This window comes from Ursus arctos, unplaced genomic scaffold, assembly GCF_023065955.2.
Source record: "Ursus arctos isolate Adak ecotype North America unplaced genomic scaffold, UrsArc2.0 scaffold_6, whole genome shotgun sequence".
Classification (NCBI taxonomy): domain Eukaryota; kingdom Metazoa; phylum Chordata; class Mammalia; order Carnivora; family Ursidae; genus Ursus; species Ursus arctos.
The window spans coordinates 83,685,723-83,706,019 of record NW_026623078.1 but is presented as its reverse complement, the minus strand read 5'-3'; the positions used below and the strand labels follow the sequence as shown (position 1 = coordinate 83,706,019).

The 20,297-nt window shown below is 48.7% G+C and overlaps 1 protein-coding gene across 10 annotated transcripts in view; it reads left to right on the top strand.

The window, feature by feature from the left end:
* The window catches only part of TRAPPC9 (trafficking protein particle complex subunit 9), a 593,937-nt gene that overhangs the window by 90,063 nt on the left and 483,577 nt on the right, over positions 1-20,297 (top strand). For all 10 annotated transcript variants that reach the window (XM_057307937.1, XM_048212431.2, XM_057307936.1 and 7 more), the window contains 2 exons: positions 5,448-5,664; positions 9,803-9,946. In XM_057307937.1, the coding sequence (XP_057163920.1) occupies positions 5,448-5,664; positions 9,803-9,946 (361 nt within the window). The remainder of the gene's footprint in view (positions 1-5,447; positions 5,665-9,802; positions 9,947-20,297) is intronic.

Here is a 20,297-nt window from a genome sequence, read left to right as displayed (position 1 = left end):
GGGCCTTAATTATTATTATTATTTTCTAAGATTTTATTTTTTTATTTGAGAGAGAGAGAGAGAGAGAGAGCACAAGTTGGGGGAGGGGAAGGGCAGAGGGAGAGGGAGAAGCAGACTCCCCACTGAGCAGGAAGCCCAATTCAGGGCTTGATTCCAGCACTCTGGGATCGTGACCTGAGCTGAAGGCAGACGCTTAATTGGCTGAGCCACCTAGGCACCCCCTTAATTATTTTTTTAATTAAAGAATGTCTTAGTCAGAAAAAGTATCATAATACACAGGTTCAGAAGATAACTAGTGTATTTTCTGTTTTGGCAATATCATGGTCCAGGAACTCTCAAAAACCCTCTTTGCGGGTGTTCCTTAAAAATGATGATTAAGGGGGCGCCTGGGTGGCGCAGTCGTTAAGCGTCTGCCTTCGGCTCAGGGCGTGATCCCGGCGTTGTGGGATCGAGCCCCACATCAGGCTCCTCCGCTATGAGCCTGCTTCTTCCTCTCCCACTCCCCCTGCTTGTGTTCCCTCTCTCGCTGGCTGTCTCTATCTCTGTCAAATAAATAAATAAAATCTTTAAAAAAAAAAATGATGATTAAGGGGCACCTGGGTGGCTCAGTCGGTTAAGCACCTGCCTTCGGCTCAGGTCATGATCTCAGGATCCACATTGGGCTCCCTGCTCAGTGTGGAGCCTGTTTCTCCCTCTCCCTGTCCTCCTCCCCCCTGCTTGCTCTCAATCCTGCTCTCTCTCTCTCAAGTAAATAAATAAAATCTTTAAAAAAAATGCTGATTAAGAAATAAAACTTTTTCCCGCAGTTTTCAAAATGTATAGCAGGAAAGTAAGAGGAAATCCTCAGGTGACAAAAAAACTAGAAAGCATGAATCCTGGAAGGTAAGTGAGCTTCAGAAGCCAGCAAATGCCACGTAGCTCTGGGAACACAGTTTCAACAGCCCATATAGGAGGGACTGGAGGTAAGCCTTCGGCCTGCCCCCATTGGGAATTGGATGGCAGACCCATATGTAAAGCCAAGACCTCCCCCAAGCCATGTTTAATGAAAGGGTGAACTGGAAAAAAAAAAAAATCCCACTCCTCAAAGCAAGTAAATAAGGAAACTCTGAATCTTGTTGGAAGGAAAAAAAGCAACCCAAACTGAGGATTTAATTTAAAGTTGTCCTGGCATGAGAGTGACCACAAACTCCTGGCGGAAATATATAAATCCTCCTGGAATGAGAAATTGTGTTTTCGGTGAAACAATGAACAGTCAATCCAAAAAGGTCCTCAGAAGGTTTTGAATCAGGATGTTGGACCCTAAACACATTGCCTTTTTCCCAAGGCCTCATTTAAATATCCAAACAGATTTTTTAAAGGAAAGAGCCATGTTCATAATTATATCCATTGATATTGCATATGCTAGGAATTAAGAGGTGAATATGGAATAGTCTCCTCTTTATGGAGCTCGTGTTCTATTTGAGGAGACAAATCTGTGTTTTGTGGGCTCGGTGAAGGGAGGTGTTTATTACAGTCATGCAGGAGAGGATATGAAGAAAGTGATGACGGGTGGGTGACAGTTTGGCTGGGTATGGTCTCATTTAATTGGCTTTTAATTTCAGGCTCCATGAGTTGTCATTGGAGGGAATAGATTTTATGGAGAATATACTTAGAAAACTCAGGATTCTTTAGAATTAAAAAATAAACGCTAGGAAAGACAGTCCAAGTCTGTGCAGTCCTCAGAGTACACCCAAGCTTGCTTGCTCACTAAACCCGGAGATGGCAAAAGTAGGCAGGACTTCTTGAGGCCAGGCCAGAGGAGTTGGTTTCTAAGATCATCCAAGAATGAGTCCAACGGAATCAGGATGAGCAAAGTCAGGCTTTGGCTTTGACTTTGCCACTTGGTCAGCAGACTAAGGGTGTGGATTGTTCGTAAAGTTTCCCCTCTCTCTAATGTTTGCCAATGTGTTGGGCATATGGTATGTACACCTGCTCCAGGAGCCTTTTAGGTGCCTACCCAAGAGCGTGGGCACAACTGCCCCCACGTCATCCATCCCTCCATCCATCTTCTCTGGCACTGGGAACTCAGCAGAGTGACTCCTTGTTGGCTTGTCCGTCTCCTCCATGACCTTGTCAACCATTGAGGGATTGAGGGACCAGGTCTTACGTAACTTCGTTTTGTTTTGTTTTTAATCCTTTCCTTTTGAATGATTAAAACTGAAAAGGGACCCAGTTACTTTAGCAGATGGCTTTTGAAGGAAGGCCCTTGGTACAAACCTTGTAACCCTGCTTTGGGATGTAGGGAAGAGAGTTACATTCTTTCCTTTCCAAACTGTTTTGAAACACATATATGGAAATTTGTGTAATTTTGAATATATATTTTCTCTCTGTATAATTACAGCTAGAAATAAATGTGGGTAGAAACAGAATGTGTTTTCCACACTTGAGAATGTACGGTCTCCGCAGTTTCCTGCCCTGCTATTTCACAGTCATTGCAGGCGTGCCATCACCAGGCCATCTCACAGTGACTGCCGTGGCCTTGTTCTTCAGGTCACTGCCAGTGCCCATGTTTGGGAAGGCTAAAGGCTGGTGAGGCATTTTCAGGAGCATCTCTGGCTGGCTAATTTTGGGTTAACACCACTGACATCAAAGGCATTAATTAACAATGGTATTTCCCTTTTCTTGAACACTCATTGGGAGCTTTAAGCTATGCTGACTGTATACGTTATTTCAGGTAGTCTTTCCAACAGTCATGATTAGATTTTATTATCCTTGTTAATAAGGGAAGTGCCAAAGCTAGTAATGTGCAGATTTGGGACTGGCACTTGGGTCTTTCTGATTCCTGTGTCTGTACATCCTTCCAGATAACCAGGAGACTCTTCCTAAGTCTGAGTTTCCTGCTACTCTTACTGCTTTGCTTCTGGTGGAGTGAAACAGGTGTGAACTTACTTTCCAGTTGGAAAAGGAGTAGTGAATTAACATTTGAATCCCTCAGAGTCCGTCTTACGAGTGAAGCTACTTGTCTTGAGTAGTCTTTGAGTTACTTTCCACTGGAGCTTCACGTAAACGTCTGGGCCCTGGTGGGCTCAGCCGTCGTGGCTGTACAGCCTATTGAAAAATTAGAACGAAGATGTGTTGAGTATCTTATGATCAGAGTATTCCAGTCTTCCATCCTTAATAGTGTCCATGAAAGAATCAGTGGGAACTCCGATGGATTGGAGGCCAAGGCTAGTGATCTTTATTTAGATGGTGGCCTCATTGAAGGTACTGGCTATGACCACTAATATTTCTACCTTCCCCAGTATCTTTTTCCATATTTAAAACTACAGTTGAAGGTCTGGTAGTTTCCAGGTATGTGATAAAAGCATTAAATACTCCTGCCTCTCCTGTGTAGACCTCCTCAGTCCTCTGCTCATGGTTGTATCTCATTGCACTGGAATCTCTCTGCAACTGGTACCGTATGCAAAGAGAGCAAAGACTGTGTCTCTTTCAAATTTGCATGTGCATGGATCCTAGACCTAATTGCAAAGCTTCTATAGGAAAACATAGGAGAATATGTTCAGGACTGTGGGGTAAATGGAAGTCCCTTAGGCAAGGGCACAGAAAACATTAACCATAAAAGAAGAATAAATTGAGCTACTTTACAATTAATAAATTGATAAATTGAGGTCCTTCATAATTTCTGCTTCTCAAAAGCCTTCTTTTGGAAAATAAATGGGCAGCAGACTGGGAAAATATGACATTAAGAATATATTAAGAACTCCTATGACTCAGTAATAAGACAAATGATCTAATTTAAGAAATGACCAGAAAATTTGAACAAATGCTATATGATGGAAGATATAGAGGTGGCCAAAAATCATATGAAAAAATGTCTAACGTCATTAGTTATTGGGTAAATGCAAATCACAGCCATTCCATTCCATTCCATGCAAATCACATTCCATTTTAGAATGGCTAAAATGGAAAAGACTGTGAACATCAAATGTGGGCAAGCATGTGGAGCAACAGTAGTTCTCATACATTACTGGTGTGAGTGGAAAGTGGTGCTTCGACTCTGTAGAGGGAACGTGCCTCAGCATAGGTAAGGCCATGTGTGACACATCCACCGTGAATATCATACTCAGTGGTAGAAAGCTGAAAGCTTTTCCTCTAAGATCAGGAACAAGACAGATGTCCACTGTTACCACTTTCATCCAACATAGTATTAGAAGTCCTAGCCACAGCAACCAGACAAGAAAAAGAAATAAAAGGCATCCACATTTGCAAGGAAGAAGTAAAGCTATCACTATTTGCAGATGACATGATACTATATAGAGAAAATCCTAAAGATGCAACCAAAAAACTATTAGAACCAATAATGAATTCAGTAAAGTTGTGGGATATAAAGTCAATATATAGAAATCCCTTGTGTATCTGTACACTAATAATAAAATAACAGAAAGAAGATGAAATAAACAACCCCATTTACAATTGCATCAGAGGAATAAAATACTTAGGAATAAACTTAACCGAGAGGTGAAAGACCTGTACTCTGAAAACTATAAGACACTGATGAATGAAGTTGAAGACGACACAAATAAATGGAGAGAGATTCCATGCTCGTGGGTTGGAAGAATTAATATTGTTAAAATGTCTATACTACCCAGAGTGATGTACAGATTCAAAGCAGTTCCTATCAAAATATCAATGGTATTTTTCAGAGAACTAGAACAAAAAAATCCTAAAATTTGTATGGAACCACAAAAGACCCCAAAATAGCCAAAACAATCTTGAGAAAAAAGAACAAAGCTGGAGGTATCACAACTTTTGAATTCAGACTCTCCTACAACGCTATAGTAATCAGAACAGTATAGTACTGGTATGAAAATAGACACATAGATCAATGAAACAGGATAGAGCACCCAGAAATAAACCCACAATTATAAGGTCAATTAATCTATCACAAAGGAGGCCAAAATATACAATGGAGAAAAGACTGTCTCTTCCATAAATGGTTTAGGGAAAGTGGACAGCTAGCTACATGCAAACAAAGGCTTCATTCTAAGTGTGGGTGTTATGATTATTGATGATTCGTTGTCCGGTTATGTGGTTCCGTGGTTTCTCTGTTTTGAGCAGTTTTGTATTCGGTGAAAGTCCCTGCTGAAATCTTAGTGTCTAGGTGAGTTGTTGTTCTTTCTCTTTTATACAGGAGCTAAAAGTACACTTTATGTGGTACGTAGCAAATGCGTTTGCTGCAGACGATACAGGCCTTCCCAGTGAGGGACAGGGCAAACTTGAAGAGGTGGGCCTCAGAAAGGCTTTGGGACTTGCACATATGCTGTTTCTGTGCTTTTCTTGGAGTGTCGTCATGGTGCACTGTCCAGGCCTGCCCTTCCTCAATGTTTTGTCATGTCTCTGTTTTACAAAAAAGCTTTTTTAATGTGTTTCCTTTCTCAAAAGCTTTTTACTTCCTGTCTGTGCTTCAGCTTTCTGAAGAAGAGAAAATCCAGCGGTACAGCATCCTCTCTGAGCTCTACGAGCTGATTGGCTTCCACCGAAAGTCTGCGTTCTTCAAGCGCGTGGCCGCTATGCAGTGCGTGGCCCCGAGCATCTCGGAGCCGGGCTGGAGGGCCTGCTACAAGCTCCTCCTGGAGACTCTTCCTGGCTACAGTCTGTCGCTGGACCCCAAAGACTTCAGCAAAGGTACCGAAGGTCTCATTGCTGGAACGGAGATGTCGCTTGAATCCAATAACTGCATTCATTGTTGGAGCACTTCCTCTCCCAGTTAGACACTGTGGTTGGCAGTGGGTTCAAAGATGATGGAGCCCCACCCTGGCCTTGGGTACTTATAATACAATTACAACAGAAAGTGTGGTGCTTTGCTTGGGGGCTGGTCCCTTTCCTGCCCCTGCTGGTCGTGATTGGAGTTAAGGGCAGAAATAACTGGACAAGCCATAGATGCCTATGGAATTTACAGTCAGAAGGCTCAGTGTTGTTGGTGGGAGACTCGTCGGAGCTGCCCAGGTGGGTACGAGCTCACTTAGGCCACGTTCCAGAGAGGGAGGAGGTTAGTGTTCGGGAAGAGGGCAGTTTTTAGAGCCATCTCCTGGTTGCTCCGTAGAGAGAGGATAAAGGGTATTTTAAAAGTTTCCAGTTGCACGGAGGATGGAATCCCCACTTACTGTGCTTCAGGGAGCCTGGAGGCAGGGTCCCACCTGCTCTCCAGGTACTTGTAACTCCAAGCTGGCTCCAGAGGGACAGCAGGTCGCCTGGGCTACATAACATCTGAGAGTCCAGAGTCGGAGGCCTTTTTCCTGGACACTGTCCCTCGCTCCTCACTGTGTAGCTGCCGGCTGTCCTTTGGGTCATGGCTGGCTGTCATTTCTGCAGAGAGCTGCCCATGGCCCTCAGCCTGTGCAGACTCCCTTTATTTTTCTTTCTTTCCTCTTTCTCTCTCTTTCTTTCTTTCTTTCTTTCTTTCTTTCTTTCTTTCTTTCTTTCTTTCTTTCTTCCTTCCTTCCTTCCTTCCTTCCTTCCTTCCTTTCTTTCTTTCTCTCTCTCTCTCTCTCTCTCTCTTTCTTTCTTTCTTTCTTTCTTTCTTTCTTTCTTTCTTTCTTTCTTTCTTTCTAGATTTTATTTATTTTAGAGAGAGAGAGTGAGGGAATGTACATGTGTGAATGGGGGGAGAGGCAGAGGGAGAGAGAGAATCCCAGGCAGGCCCCATGCCCAGCATGGAACCTGACGCTGAGCCACCCAGGCACCCCTTATTTTTCCTCTTTTATCAAATCCTGTTATTCTTCCTTATGGCACCCCATAATTTGCAAGTGCATTTAAAAATCAGTTGGGGTTGGTGCACCTGGGTGGCTCAGTCAGTTGAGCATCTGACTCTTGATCTTGGCACAGGTCATGATCTCAGGATCATGAGATCGAGCCATGAGTCAGGCTCTGTGCTGGGTGTGGAGCCTACTTAAAAAAAATCAGTTGGGGTGAAGATTTAACAGCCGCCTCCCACGCCAGCCTGTGTGCCTGTGAGAGCGGAGCCCCTGACTCCCCCCTGGCCCCTGGGTGGCACATGGCAGGTGTCCCAGGAGATACGTGTCACGCAGGACCAAACCCTAATGAGCCGCTGTAGCCACACGTGTGGGCTCCCACTTGTTGAATAGAATTTCTTGGCCTTAATTTTTAAAGCAGATGAACACAGTGTTTCTTGTGAAAAATGAAACAAATAAGCAGAACTCCAAGTGATTTGGTACTTTTTACTTAGCCTTCTGTTTTGGGAGGAAACATTTGCCATCCTTTTGTGAAAGAGGTAAGGTTAGGAAGTGAGATCAAATAAAGTACAAATGATAAATGTTGGCTGGCTGTATTTTTAATAGGAATTAAAAATCACTTTAAACTCCATCTCCACTGTTGCTCTGGACCACTTCAGACATTTCTCAGAGAATTAAGTAGAAATGTACTCAAACCTTGCACCTGTGAATGAAAGTGAATTGTATTCTCAGGACCCAAAATATATTTCCATTTCTCAAAGTGAACATTTTCACTAGCTGGTTACAGAAAGTCAGGGCAGGCACACAGATGTGAACTGTGTGTATTTGCCAGCTTAATGGGCTGGTGGTTATCACTTTAATAATCTCCTTTGTGTTGCTGTGTATGAAGATTTAGGAATATGCTGTGTATGGAGAGGAGCCTTTTCCCGAGTGAGGGATTCAGTCTTCCCTAAGAGCTCGTACGAGGGACTGGTAGGGCAAGTGGATTTGCTTTAAGGCAACAGTTGTAATAAACTCTCAAATCAAGAACTTTCTGAATGCGCGAGTGTTGACAATGTTATTACTTGTCATATGTTGCAAATCTGGTTTACAAATAAAAAGAGTCAGATTTTATTGGAGGGGCAATTTGACTCACATGGCAATTGTGACTTGTACAGTAGCATTAAGAAAATTTATAGTCAGTCTTACAGTTGCCTGTGGTAGGAACTGCATCATCATGCATTTAAAATAAAATCAACATGGTGATATTTGCCCAATTTTTAATTGAGAAAACCTTCTTGATACCGTAACGTTGAGATTAATTGAATTGGGTTATTTAGAATTCATGGCTTGGTTAGACATGAAGTTGATTTCGTCTTCTTAATCCTTTTAAAAATCTCTTACTTTGTTTTGGCATTTGGTCTTCGCTCCTTTGATGATGAAAATACTGCCCGGACTTGACTTTCTGTCCTTCCCTATCGTATGAGAAGTGCTGCGGCTTTACATTCCAAAAGGTTTTTATAAGATAGGCTCTAGGATTTAAGGTAGTTTTTTTGGTGTGTATGTGTGTGTGTGTGTGTGTGTGTGTGTGTGTAGATTTGGTCATTTCCAAGAATTTAAATTTAAAAAGTTATTATGAAGTAACTTAAATACATACAAATTAAAGAGAATAGTACAATGAGCCCATCATTGCCCAGAGTAAGTGATTATCAAGACTTTGCCACATGGGCTTTATTTTTACCTCTTTTTCTTTTATTTGTTCTTTGTTGAAGTATCTTAGGGCAAACCCCAGAAATCATGTCATTTTACCCTACATACTTAAGTTGGATGTCTGGAAAATAGAGGCATCGTGTTTCATCAGGCTTTCCACTTGACCCACATGCCTGTGAAGTCGCACCTGTGAGCCGGGCATCCCGCTAGGCGTTAAGGATACTTGGGTGCATAAGACACAATCCTGGCTCCAAAGGAAATTGAGGATTGGTGGAAGGAATAAATACATGAGCTTGCAGGTGCCTCACTGCTGGATAAAGCCTGTGGGTCGGAATTTGTGCGCGATGCAGCAGAAGTGCATGAAAGAACCAGCCATCCGTGTGGCGCAGGGCAGCGGGGGAGGAGCTCAGTAGAGCTCGGGCAAGAGGAGCCCCTGTTGGAGTCTTCATCTTTTCTGCCCAGCCCTTAGGGCCCCAGACGTAACACTGTGTCATAACCTGTTTGTGTTGGAATCCCGTTATGGGGTCTCCTTCATGAAGGATTTCAAGGTAGAGAATATTTAAAAGTAGTAATTGTTGCCAGAGGGGAGATGGAATAGATAACTCTAAGATTCTGTGGTCTTTATTTTAAAGATTTTACTTATTTATTTGACAGGGAGCACAGGTAGGGAATAAGCAGAGGGAGAAGCAGGCTCCCTGCTCAGTGGGGCTCCATCCTGGGGTCCGGGAATCACGACCCGAGCTGAAGGCAGTCGCTTAACTGACTGAGCCACCCAGGCGCCCCTAGATTCTGTAGTCTTAAAGAGGTACTTTCCACTGGCTGTGCAACCGACTCCCCCACCTTAAATTTCAACCACGCTAATTTGTTTTGGAGGCAGCAGCCACAAAAGTCCTTTGGTAACCTTTTTCTAATTTAGCTGTCTGCTTTTATGAGTTTTTCTTATACATTAAATTAAAAAAGCACATTTTTCTAGTGTCCTTGTTTGTTGCAAATGAAGGGTCATCACATACCAGTATTTTTTTGAAAAAAAATTGTATAACTCAAATACATGCCATTGGAAACATACTGTTTTGTTATAGCCTTACAGTAATGATCTCAAAGTGGTTATTTTTAAGTTGTGTCTTTGCAGAAGAGAAGAAGTATTCCATAAAACATGTCTTTTTATGGTATGAGAAAACATATCCCTTATCAGCTGTCTGGGGAGAGTTAAACGCAGGAAGTGTTTTTCTTGCCCTCTGGGTTTGGTTGTTGGGCATTTGTCTTTCAGTTACAAGTTTTACACACACCGTTACATTATTTCCAAGGAAGGCTCGCGTCCTTGGTTCTGGTGCCAGCGCGGCCTCCCCCAGGCCTCTGAGGACACTTTGTGACTTCCGCCACAGGCACGCACCGAGGCTGGGCTGCCGTCCAGATGCGCTTGCTTCACGAATTGGTCTACGCGTCCCGAAGAATGGGGAATCCTGCTCTTTCTGTCAGGCACTTGTCCTTCCTGTTGCAGACCATGCTGGACTTTTTGTCAGATCAAGGTGAGTGAGTTCAGTGAACGGGAGCACCCTTCGTGCTGGCCCGCACAGACCCGGGCTTAGGTGGGTGGTGCTTCCCGGTCCTCCGCTGTGAGGGGCTGCCGTGCTCCCCTGTGCCCTCAGCTCCCTGTGCTGCCCTTGCTGTCCTCCTGGGGGGCCTGATGCCGCTGCCCACCATGCCTTCTTCCCTCTCCTCCCCGGGCCCCCTCTACCGCTCTGCCACTTCTGTCTCTCAGCCTCCTGCGTGGGCTCCCCTTCCCTTTGCCTACATCGCATAAAATAGAAACATCCAAGTATAACATTTATACAGAGAGCCGCACGATTCATAAGCATGTCGCTCAGCGAATTCTCACCAAGTGACCGCTTCTGTAAGTGGCAGCCAGATGGGAAGTATAAGCAGAACCCCGAGGACTCTGGTGTGCGCCCCCAGTTACCCTCCCCGAGGACCCCAGTGTGCGCCCCACTTACCCTCCCCAAGGACCCTGGTGCGTGCCCCCAGATACCCTCCCCGAGGACCCCTCTGTGTGCCCCCAGCTACCCTCCCCGAGGACCCCTCTGTGCACCCCCAGTTACCCTCCCTTGAGGACCCCTCTGTGCATCCCCAGTTACCCTCCCCAAGGACCCCTCTGTGCACCCCCAGTTACCCTCCCCGAGGACCCCTCTGTGCGCCCCCAGTTACCCTCCCCGAGGACCCCGGTGTGCGCCCCCACTTACCCTCCCCGCTAGAGCAAGCCAGGATTGGTGATCGGTGGTGCAGTGCCTGGTAAGGCAGTTTCTGGAGAGGCCGCAGCTGCCCCAGGGGACGCTGAAGCTGACATGGCCCTTCAGAGAGATACCTTGCTGTGTGGTGAGGGACCAGGCCTCACACTCCCACCCCGCCTCAGGACGCACACTGCTCCCAGGAAGGGGGCGTGGTCTTGGACGAGGCGGCTCTCCAGCTGAGAGCAGTCCCTGGAGAGGGCGGAGCTCCCATTGCCCGGGGATCTGTCCTTCCGTGCCTGGTGGTGCGCCGCTGTGTGCTCCAGAGCCGCCCCCCGCTCCAGCTGTCCCAGCGCGGACCTGACACAGCGCAGCCGCTGTGCTCCTTCAGCCGGCACCCGCCATCCAGGGCGCCTCCTCCGTGCTCACAGCTTTGAAATCAGAGTGTCCTACTCTCCCTCTGCCTGTGGCGGTCTCCGTCTCCTAGGCTGCGGGTGGAAGGGTGGCATCTCTCTCCTCGTGTGAGGCTGAGGCTTAAACACATGAATTCCAATAGCACGAAAACTCAGGAATGATCAGCTTCAAAACAAAAGGACTAATGTTGGCATGTGATTGCCTTTCAAAGCCAGGGCGATGGTCGGTCTGACTCCTGGGCTTTTCTAAATCAGGAGAGGAAGCTGTCACACATTGTGTTTTAGGCAGAGACTGTTGGGGACCCTGGTTCCTGATGAAGTTTGAGGGCGCGTCGCAGGGTGGGGCGAGATTCTTCTTGTGTAATCTCCTCGTCTACACCTGTGTGTCCTTGAGCTTCATCCAGGCAGGCTGCGTGGACTTCACGTCACGCGTACCACGAATGCCCGCCACATGCTCTTCTCTTCTCTCGGATGCCTCTGTCCCCAGGGCCACCTGCTGGGACTCGGGACGTCTGTGTTCCCCAGGTGACTTCCACAGACACCTGTGCGTGAGGAGCTCCTATAGCTCCTTGTTGCGAATGACCTTGCAGCACGTCCTACGTCTGGTGCTTGTTGGTGTCCCTCCGCGCGTGGAGCGATCCAGGCGGCGCAGGTGCGTCAGTGCGCGGACAGAGCCCCCACGGATGGCGGGACCACTGCGCCTCTGTGCCCACTCGGTTTCCGTGGCCTTTGGTGCTGCATTGGAGTTGCGTCCGTCTTTGTGCTGCCTGCAGAGTTTGACCGTTGAGCAGCAAGACCAGCATGGCAGCTGGTAGGTGCACGGTGTGTGCTTGGGTTTCTCTGAAGCATGAGGGGCAGACGAAGGCGGAGTTCCCAGAACAGGCCGGCTCTGGTGTCCAGTGGTGACGGGGCATGGGTCTGTCTGTTGTTTGATGAATTGAATTTTTGCTTTTTGATGGGTGGCTAGCTCTCTTCAGTCCCCCCGGGGGTGTTTGGCCCTCCCCACGAGCCAGCAGCTGTGACGATGCAGGGTGCCGGGCACAATGTCCAGTCTGAGCGGACTCTGCCCACTGGGCCTTCGAGTTCTGGGTGCCTCCTGATCCATGGCACACGTCCCTCTCCCCTTTTGTCACGTTCTGCTCTCTCTCGGTACCACTTTCCCTCATGGCTCACGTTTAACTGTGTGTGGTCTCGCGTGACTGTAGGTCGTGAAGAAAGGGCCCCACATCCTTGCCCTGAGCTGCTCGCACCTTCACCTGCTTCATCCTGCGCTTCTTCTCTTAAGTACGCATCCCCAGTCCTGTGGCAGGACGTACTCTCTCCTCCCCCTCCCCGTTCCCGGTCACCACGTGACTCCGCTAGGTCTGGGTTCCCTCTTGGCAGCTTTTGACGAGTCCCTGCACGACCAGGTCTTCCTGCTCTGTTCTCTTCCTTCACGCGCTGCTCACGACCGCCAGGGAAGAATCCCTGCGTCTTTAGTTGGTCAGTGCCTGTCTTCCCTCCGGAAGCTCTGGAGGGAATGAGCTTGCTGCTTGTTGGAGGTCACGTCAGGTGGTGATCTAAAGACGCTGAGTTTAAAAGGAGAGGAGCTCGGGACATCAGACTGTTGAACAAAGGACCGTCTCCTTAAAGGTCTGTGTGTAATGGTATTTGGTTAATTAGGAGTCTTTGGAGAAAAGGACAAAAGTCAGGAGGTCTAAAGAGTTCTTCCTTCTGATGGCTGTAACCTCAGATCACTGATGGCCTTCTTCCCCGGCCTCCATTTTCTCATTTGTACAACTACGAGGGCACAATTGTGAGGTAGTTTGTTTTCATTTTAGTGATCTATATTTTATTTAATTTCTAATTTTTTAATCCATTTATGTATTTAAGTTCAGGGCTTGAACTCATGACCCTGCTTGAGACATGAGCTGAGATCAAGAGTCAGTCACTTAACCAGCTGAACCACCCAGGCACCCCTCATGATAGATATTTTAATTTATTGGATGACCTTTCCTCTGGAAAGCCCATGGTATCATTTATAGAGTTGGTCATTAACATTTCTCAATACCGCTGCATTGAAATGAAATGTGGACTAGAAGAACAGCCAAGAAGGGAATCACTGACCCCGGGCTTGAGGGAAGGGCTCCCTAGCCTTCTTGTCATATGGCAGCCTGTCTGGGTATTTGCAGGTGGAGACGCTGTGATCTGGGCGCTTCCTGCCCTGCTCTCCCCCACGTATACCCTCTCACGTGTGCAGATAGGAGTGAACTCATAAGTTATGAGGACAGTTGTTAACGGAAAGGCATCAGTTCCCCAGGACTCTTGTCGTTTTTTTCAAGATGGAAGTACTAACTTGAGAATTTGTGGACTTTTCTTGGGAAGTGTGACTGTGTTACTCTTTATGATTATTGATACGTGGTCCCTTCCCATATCCCGAATCCCCCCATTGATACGGGGAAGCTGCTTGCAGCTTCCATGGCAGCACAGCCGTGGACCGGTGAGCTCTGTGGGTCGTGGCTACAAACCTGTGACCTGGTCCTGTGTGCTGCGCGGGAGTCCTTGAGAAGGTGCGGGACCCCTGACTCTGTGAAGGCTCAGGGTGGCGCACGTCCAGCCTATCTCTTCCTGCTCTCTTACTCACCGTGCCCTGGCCGTGCCTATCTCCAGATGCTGCAGCATTTCTGCTCTGCTGCATTTGCACTGCTGCCCTCCTGGCCACTCCTGTTCCTGTCACCTTGTCTAGGAATTTGTCCTTCACTGTGATACCCTCTTCATGGAGCCTACTGTGTGGGTCCCTGCTACAGCCCTGGCTCCCAGCACTGATGGCCTGTCCCCCCCTGCCCCCCCCGGGGTGCCCCCAGCCTGGATGCCCCTCAAGCACAGGAAGTGTCACGTGTACCTGGACCAGCACCTGGCACCTGCTAGGCCCTGAAATGCTGCTGAGTGAGTGGGGACTTCTGTCTCTGTAAGTCTGCCCTATGCCGTGCCGCCCAACTGATGTTTCTTCTAGTTGGCTGCTTTAAAAACTCCTCTGGGGCGCTTGGGGGCTCAGTTGGTGAACCATCTGCCTTCGGCCCAGGTCATGATCCCAGGGTCCTGGGGTTGAGTCCCACGTCTGCCTCTCCTGCTCCCCCTGCCTGTGCGCACTCTCTCTGTCAAAGAAATAAATAAAATCTTAAAAAAAAAATAAAAAAAAATAAAAATCCCTGTGGATATTGCTCTTCTGTAACAAGGTTTGGGAAATTACTGCCTGGGGCCAGATCCAGCCCAGCACCTGATTTGATCCTTGGCCTTTCTAGCCTGGGTGTGTAGTTGCTGACACCCATTCCTTTCACATCAAATTACTTAAACAGGGGCAAGGGGAAAAACTAGCTCAGACGGAATCTTACGGCTTCCAGTGGAAAGTCCCAGATGAGAGGACTCAGATTAGCCTTAGAGTAGGTGTGCTAGCATGAGTGAGGGGCAGAAAAATGCCCTGCTTTCAGTCACTCCTCTTGGTGCCACAGTGAACAGGTGAGGACAGGGTGCCGCTGGGGCCGCGGGACGGCCCATGAGGAAGCCTCCTCCCTCAGACGTGTCATACCGCGTTATGGTAGCAGAGGGTGCTGTGGTCTTGCTCTAGGGCCGGGTGCTTTCTCAGTGGAATTGAAACTTCACATAGTTGCTTGGGCGTGTCCCTGCTGGGGTCTAAAGGACTTCTGTGTTTTACTGTGTTCAGCGTTTTGCAGGACGACTCTGGGTTGAAAACCTGTCACAGCTCCGCTGTCTCCTCTACTTGGCAGGACTCCATAGAGATAAGTTCCATGAAGTGCGTGACAGTGTGTGAGATGCAGGGACGTCCTTAATAAATCCTGAGACATTTATGTGATTTCTCTCCCAGGGGACCCGGGCTCTAGCTCCTTGGTCGTAGGTTGCTGGTTCTGTCGCCCAAGGTACCTTAAGAGGACCCAAGAGAAATGGAATCTCTTGTCAGGGAAACAGCAGAGTGAGCCCCGAGGGCTAGCAGACGTGCAGATGTTCTGATTTGTGTCCCTATGATGATGAACACTAGCACTGCTCCTCTCGTCTGACGGGGGTGGCAGGTGGGAAAGAGGGACGAGGGCGAGGTGCGGGACAGGCAGTGACGCGAGGCACCGTCTCCTGGGCGAGCAATGGTGGTCAGCGCGGCTGGCACCCGAATACGCGCCCCCTCCACGCTGTCTGATGTCCTGCATCCGTACACTTCAGTGGTTGGGGATGGGACCCTTGCCGCCTTGCCGTTGAAGGTGTAGATTTCGATCAGCCACTCAGGTCACGGTCCAGCTGGAGGAGCCCAGAATCCCAGGCCTTGTCATCTAGACCGTGAACTTGACGTGCAGTGGGAACCCAAGGTCAGGACATACTGCACCCTGCTGACCTTTACCCCTGAGACAGTGTGCGGAAGTGTTAGAAAGTGTGGAGACATGCACGTTGGGGTCCAAGCTCATAGCTAGCCTCAGTTTCTCCACCCCAGAAAGGGATTACAAGGCACATCATCTTGCGAGGGGGTTGTGAGAATAAATGAAATACTGACTTACCTGAAATGTGTAGCCCTGTTTTCCCGGCTTCGTCTCTGAGCCCCAGACCTGGGTCTCCAGCAGCCCTTGGAGGTTTGAGCATCGCAGGGCTCAGAGCAGCCGTGGTGTGGCCCATGGTGTGCCTTTGCCTCCAGGAAACCGAGTATCTTACTAGACTGTATTTTTAATTTTTTTAAATTTATTTTTATTTTTTATTTTTTTTTTAAAGATTTTATTTATTTATTTGACAGAGAGAGAGACAGCCAGTGAGAGAGGGAACAGAAGCAGGGGGAGTGCGAGAGGAAGAAGCAGGCTCTCAGCAGAGCAGGGAGCCTGATGAGAGGCTCGATGCCAGGGTCCTGGGCCGAAGGCAGATGCTTAACGACTAAGCCACCCAGGCTCCCCCAGATTGTATTTTTTAAAGAGAACATATTGAGAAAGAGCTCCCGTACCAGTACGTTCACCCGTGCAGGCACCCTGGTGAATTGGCGGGGTCGCGCAGCCGTCTGCACACCGCGGTGTTAGACACTTGCATCCGCCCCGGAGGGCCTCAGACCTGTCAGACTCTGTTCCCCCTTCCCCCTGCCCCAGCCCTCAGCAGGCTGATCTGCTTTCTGTCTAAGCCTACCTGTCCTGGGCATCTCAAGTGAACGGAACCCTGAGATGTGTGGCCGCTCGTGTCACCTTCTTTCCCGTGCTGTGATGTATCCACGCCCTGCCTTGGATCGCTGTTTTTTGTGCCACTGGCCCTCAAACCCACGTGTCCAGCCTGCTCTCCCCCAGACCTCACACTCAGTAGGAGTGAAGTCTCCTTTTCCCCGAAGCTGTTTCTCGCCTTTCCCCACCTGCCTGTTCAGGCGCACCCCCCCCCCCCCACATCTGTGGCACTGCCCCCCTCCACCCTCCGTGCCGCCGGCAGCGGGAAGCCCGCATGCAGCCTCCCTGTGGCCACAGCGCTCACTGCCCCGTGATCTTCCCGCCTTGGCTCTCCTGTCCCTCCTCAGTTCGCTCCTTACCGAGACGCCCGGGTGAGCTCTCAGAAGCTGTGTCAGACCACACACCTCCCGCTTCCAGCTCTGTGGCCTCATTGTGCCTGGAATGAAACCTCGATTCCCCCTCGCGGTTTAACAACACGGGTCAGCTCGCTGCAGCTTGCGGGTCGAATCTGCTCCCACCTTCTTTGCTGTGTGTGGCCTTCCAGCTAAGAATGGCTTTTACAGGTGAACACTTGCAATCCATTTGATGATAAGGATTTGAACTTTGAACCCCAATTAAGTGAAATGTCATCACTCTCCAAAAAAATTTCTTTTCTTCTCATTTTTAAATCTGTTACAAAAATTGTTTTCTCACTTGCTATATATAAGTATCTACATAACATCCTTGATTTGCCTCTTGGTTCACAAAGCCTTGAGTATTTACCGGCTAGGCCTTTATGGAGGGGTTTTCAGCATCCCAGGTGCCCTGATCCCCACCTGCCCCATCCTCTCTTGTTCACTGTGTCCCGTGCACTGCCCTGCTGACAGGCGTGGGCGCCTCCCTGTGCCACACTAGTCTGACCTCATAGCAGGCAGCCAGTGTTGAGAGCATCTTGGGTGATTATCTCCAGAGAACAGACATGAGGAAGAGCCCCGGTGAAGGGGACAGAGGAGTCTGTATGAACAAATGGATACAGGCGCATCGTGGGGGCAGTTGGCAGTTCTTCTGAGAGGTGAAAGAATGTTTGGGGTAATGTTCTATGAAGAAGGTGATCTTGACCTTGACGAACAAATTGGTGTTGGCCAGACCATGCCGAGCAGAAGAAATAGTTTCACTTAGAAGTTCTTTCTCTAATGCTGGTGGAATTAAGACTGTGTGCTTTGGGAATGCTGGGTACGGTAGTATGGTGTGATTCTGTCATCTGGGCTTTGGGGAAGCAAAGTGGATGGTCCGTGGTTGTCCAGTATGACCCAGCAGTTCCTCTCCTACAAGTACACTCAGGAGATTTGAAAACATGTCCACACGGAAACTTGCCCATGAGTGTCCATAGCAGCACTGTGCGTAAGGGCCAAGAAGAGGAAGCACAAGTGTGTTGATGGACGGAAGGGTACAGATGTGGTGCATGCTGCCTGGGTGACTCTCTTCCTCATCCTGCTCCCGTTCCTTTTTCCTGCCTTCCTTCCTTAGCTAACGTTTGTTCACCCTTCACATCTCTGTGCAGACACCACGTTTATATCTCTATGAAGCCTTTCTTAGTGCTTCAAAGCCGGCTTGTGTTCCATTGCAGTGTTCCTGCTGTGCATGGAACTTGCCCGTGGGAGCCCTTGTGGCCCTCCAGCTGCCCACTGCTTCTTTCATGAGCAGACTTCCCCGCAGGGCTGCAAGCACTCTGAGGGCAGGGTCTCTAACTGGCTCCTTCTCACCCCTGGCACCTTGGGGGGCAGATGGGCGTGCACGTGTTGTTGAATGCATCAATAATGCGTGTTTTCTTCTTCCTTTTAAAAGATTTATTTCAGAGAGTGTGCGCGTGCATGTGTGTGCACAGGGGGAGGGGAAGGGCAGAGGGAGAGGTAGAGAGAGAATCCTCAAGCAGAGTCCCCACTGAGCGCAGAGCCAGATGCGGGGCTTGATTCCTCGACCCTGAGATCATGACCTGAGCCAAAATCAACAGACAGCTGCCCAACCGACTAAGCCACCAAGGTGCCCCTGTTTTCCTCTTTTTATTTTTTATTTATTTTTTACTCTTTTTTTTTTAATTTTTATTTATTTTTTTGATGCAAAGTTCGATGATTCATTAGTTATAACACCCAGTGCACCATGCAATACGTGCCCTCCTTACTACCCATCACAGGCCTATCCCATTCCCCCAACCCCCTCCCCTCTGAAGCCCTCAGTTTGTTTCTCAGAGTCCATAGTCTCTCATGCTTCATTACAACTTTATTGAGGGGCACCTGGGTGTCTCTGTTAGTTAAGCGTCTGCCTTAACTAACTGTTGTGATCGGGATCGAGTCCCGCATGGGGCTCTCTGCTCAGTGTGGAGCCTGCTTCTCCCTCTCCTCCTCCTTGTGCTGTCTCTCACTGTCTCTGTCTCTCTCTCTCTAATAAATAAGTAAAATCTTAAAAAAACCCAACTTTATTGAGACTTAATTCGTGGACCACATGATTCACTCAGAATGTACACTTCAAATGTTAGTATGTTCCCAGATCTGTGCACCTGCCCCAGGGTCATTTTGAGCCATGTTTGGCAGCTCACAGGTACCTTGTACCCGTACCTGGCTGGCGGCACGTGTCGGCGCTTGCATCTCGTGGGACGCGTTAGTAATGAATACTTCTGTTTGCTCGTGTTCTTGATCTGGTCTGTTTTTGCTGTTATTGGCAGTGCTATGCTGAGCATCTTTAGAGCTTTGGCTTTGTGAGCAGGAGGGAGAATTTATCTGGAGAGGGCTCATTGGACGGTCATTCTGAATGTTTTTATTGCTGCTGCAGCATGCTGCCAGCTTGCCTCTGAAGGCATCGTTCTGATGGTCCTGCTGGCTGGCACTGCTGTTGATTCACTATGTACAGAATGCTACCACGTTGTTTTAATTGTATTAAAACAACCCTGGTAGCTCGCAGGGTTGAGGATTTTTCCTGTGTGTTTGTATCCTAATTGCTTGCCTCTCACACGACCCTCTTCTACACACTTCTGCTGGCTTTCCTGTCTCTTGACTCATTTGGTTCTCATTTGTTGGGTTTGGGAGGCAGGTAGGGTCTCGGCCACCGGGCTGATGAGGTCTCTGCTGCTTTGAGATGCTCAGTAGTTTGCCCAGAGACTCCCAGTTAGTTATTCAGGCAAAGCCAAGTCTAGTACCCAGCTTTGGATGTATGCACAGCTAACTGTAAAATCTGTCCAGTGCCGTCATAGACCTGGCTGGCGTCTGGCAGGCTTAAAGGGGTCAGGACGCCTCCCACAAGTGCTTCCCGGACTGAAGCTGAAAGTAGCAGGAGAACGTTCTAGACATTTGATGGTGATCTCCTCAGTGGACCTTGACATTGAGATACAGTCTGAGATACAGGCCCCGTCTCCCCGCCCTCTCGCTCTCGTGGTCCCTTCCGCCGCGGCTGCAGGAACTTAGGGTCTGCTATTGCAAACTCCTTATTTCAGCTCTGCCTCGTTTTTCCCGATTGGCCCCTTAGCCTTCTCGTATCAAGCTAGTGGCTCTTGAGCGTGGGAGTTTGGAAATGTTGGCAGTGTTTCCGGCCTAACCGTGGCCTCGTGTGTCATTCGCCTGTAGTCCGAGGGAACAAGAGTCGAATGCAGGGGTAAGCCAGTCCCACACAACAGAGCGCATCCCACTCATGTTCCACTCACGATGCCAGCATTGCCTGAGGCAGCCGCTGTCACCTGAGGGCACTGCTTCCCCACTGTCCTCTCAAGTGGCTGCCGCTTCTGCTCCGACTGACGCCCCAAGTGTCGGGCCCAGAGGTGGGGTGCAGGCTTTGCTCTTGCTACTTCGGGGGTCCTCCTTCAGAAGCTCGCACTCGTCGTCTGGGCAGGTCATCAGGGCTCGTCACCGCTCGCCTTCCCTTTCGTTGGCGTCATCGACAAATACTCCGGTCCTCCTCCTCACTCTTTCATGGTGCCGGCTGCTGGCCTGCTCCCCCCGCAGCTCCTCTGCTGCCTCTGTTCTTGGTGACTTGAGTGTCCACGGGGAGGGTCCATTCAGCACTCTCCTCTTCTGGTGGATCTCCGCAGGACTCTGCATGCGT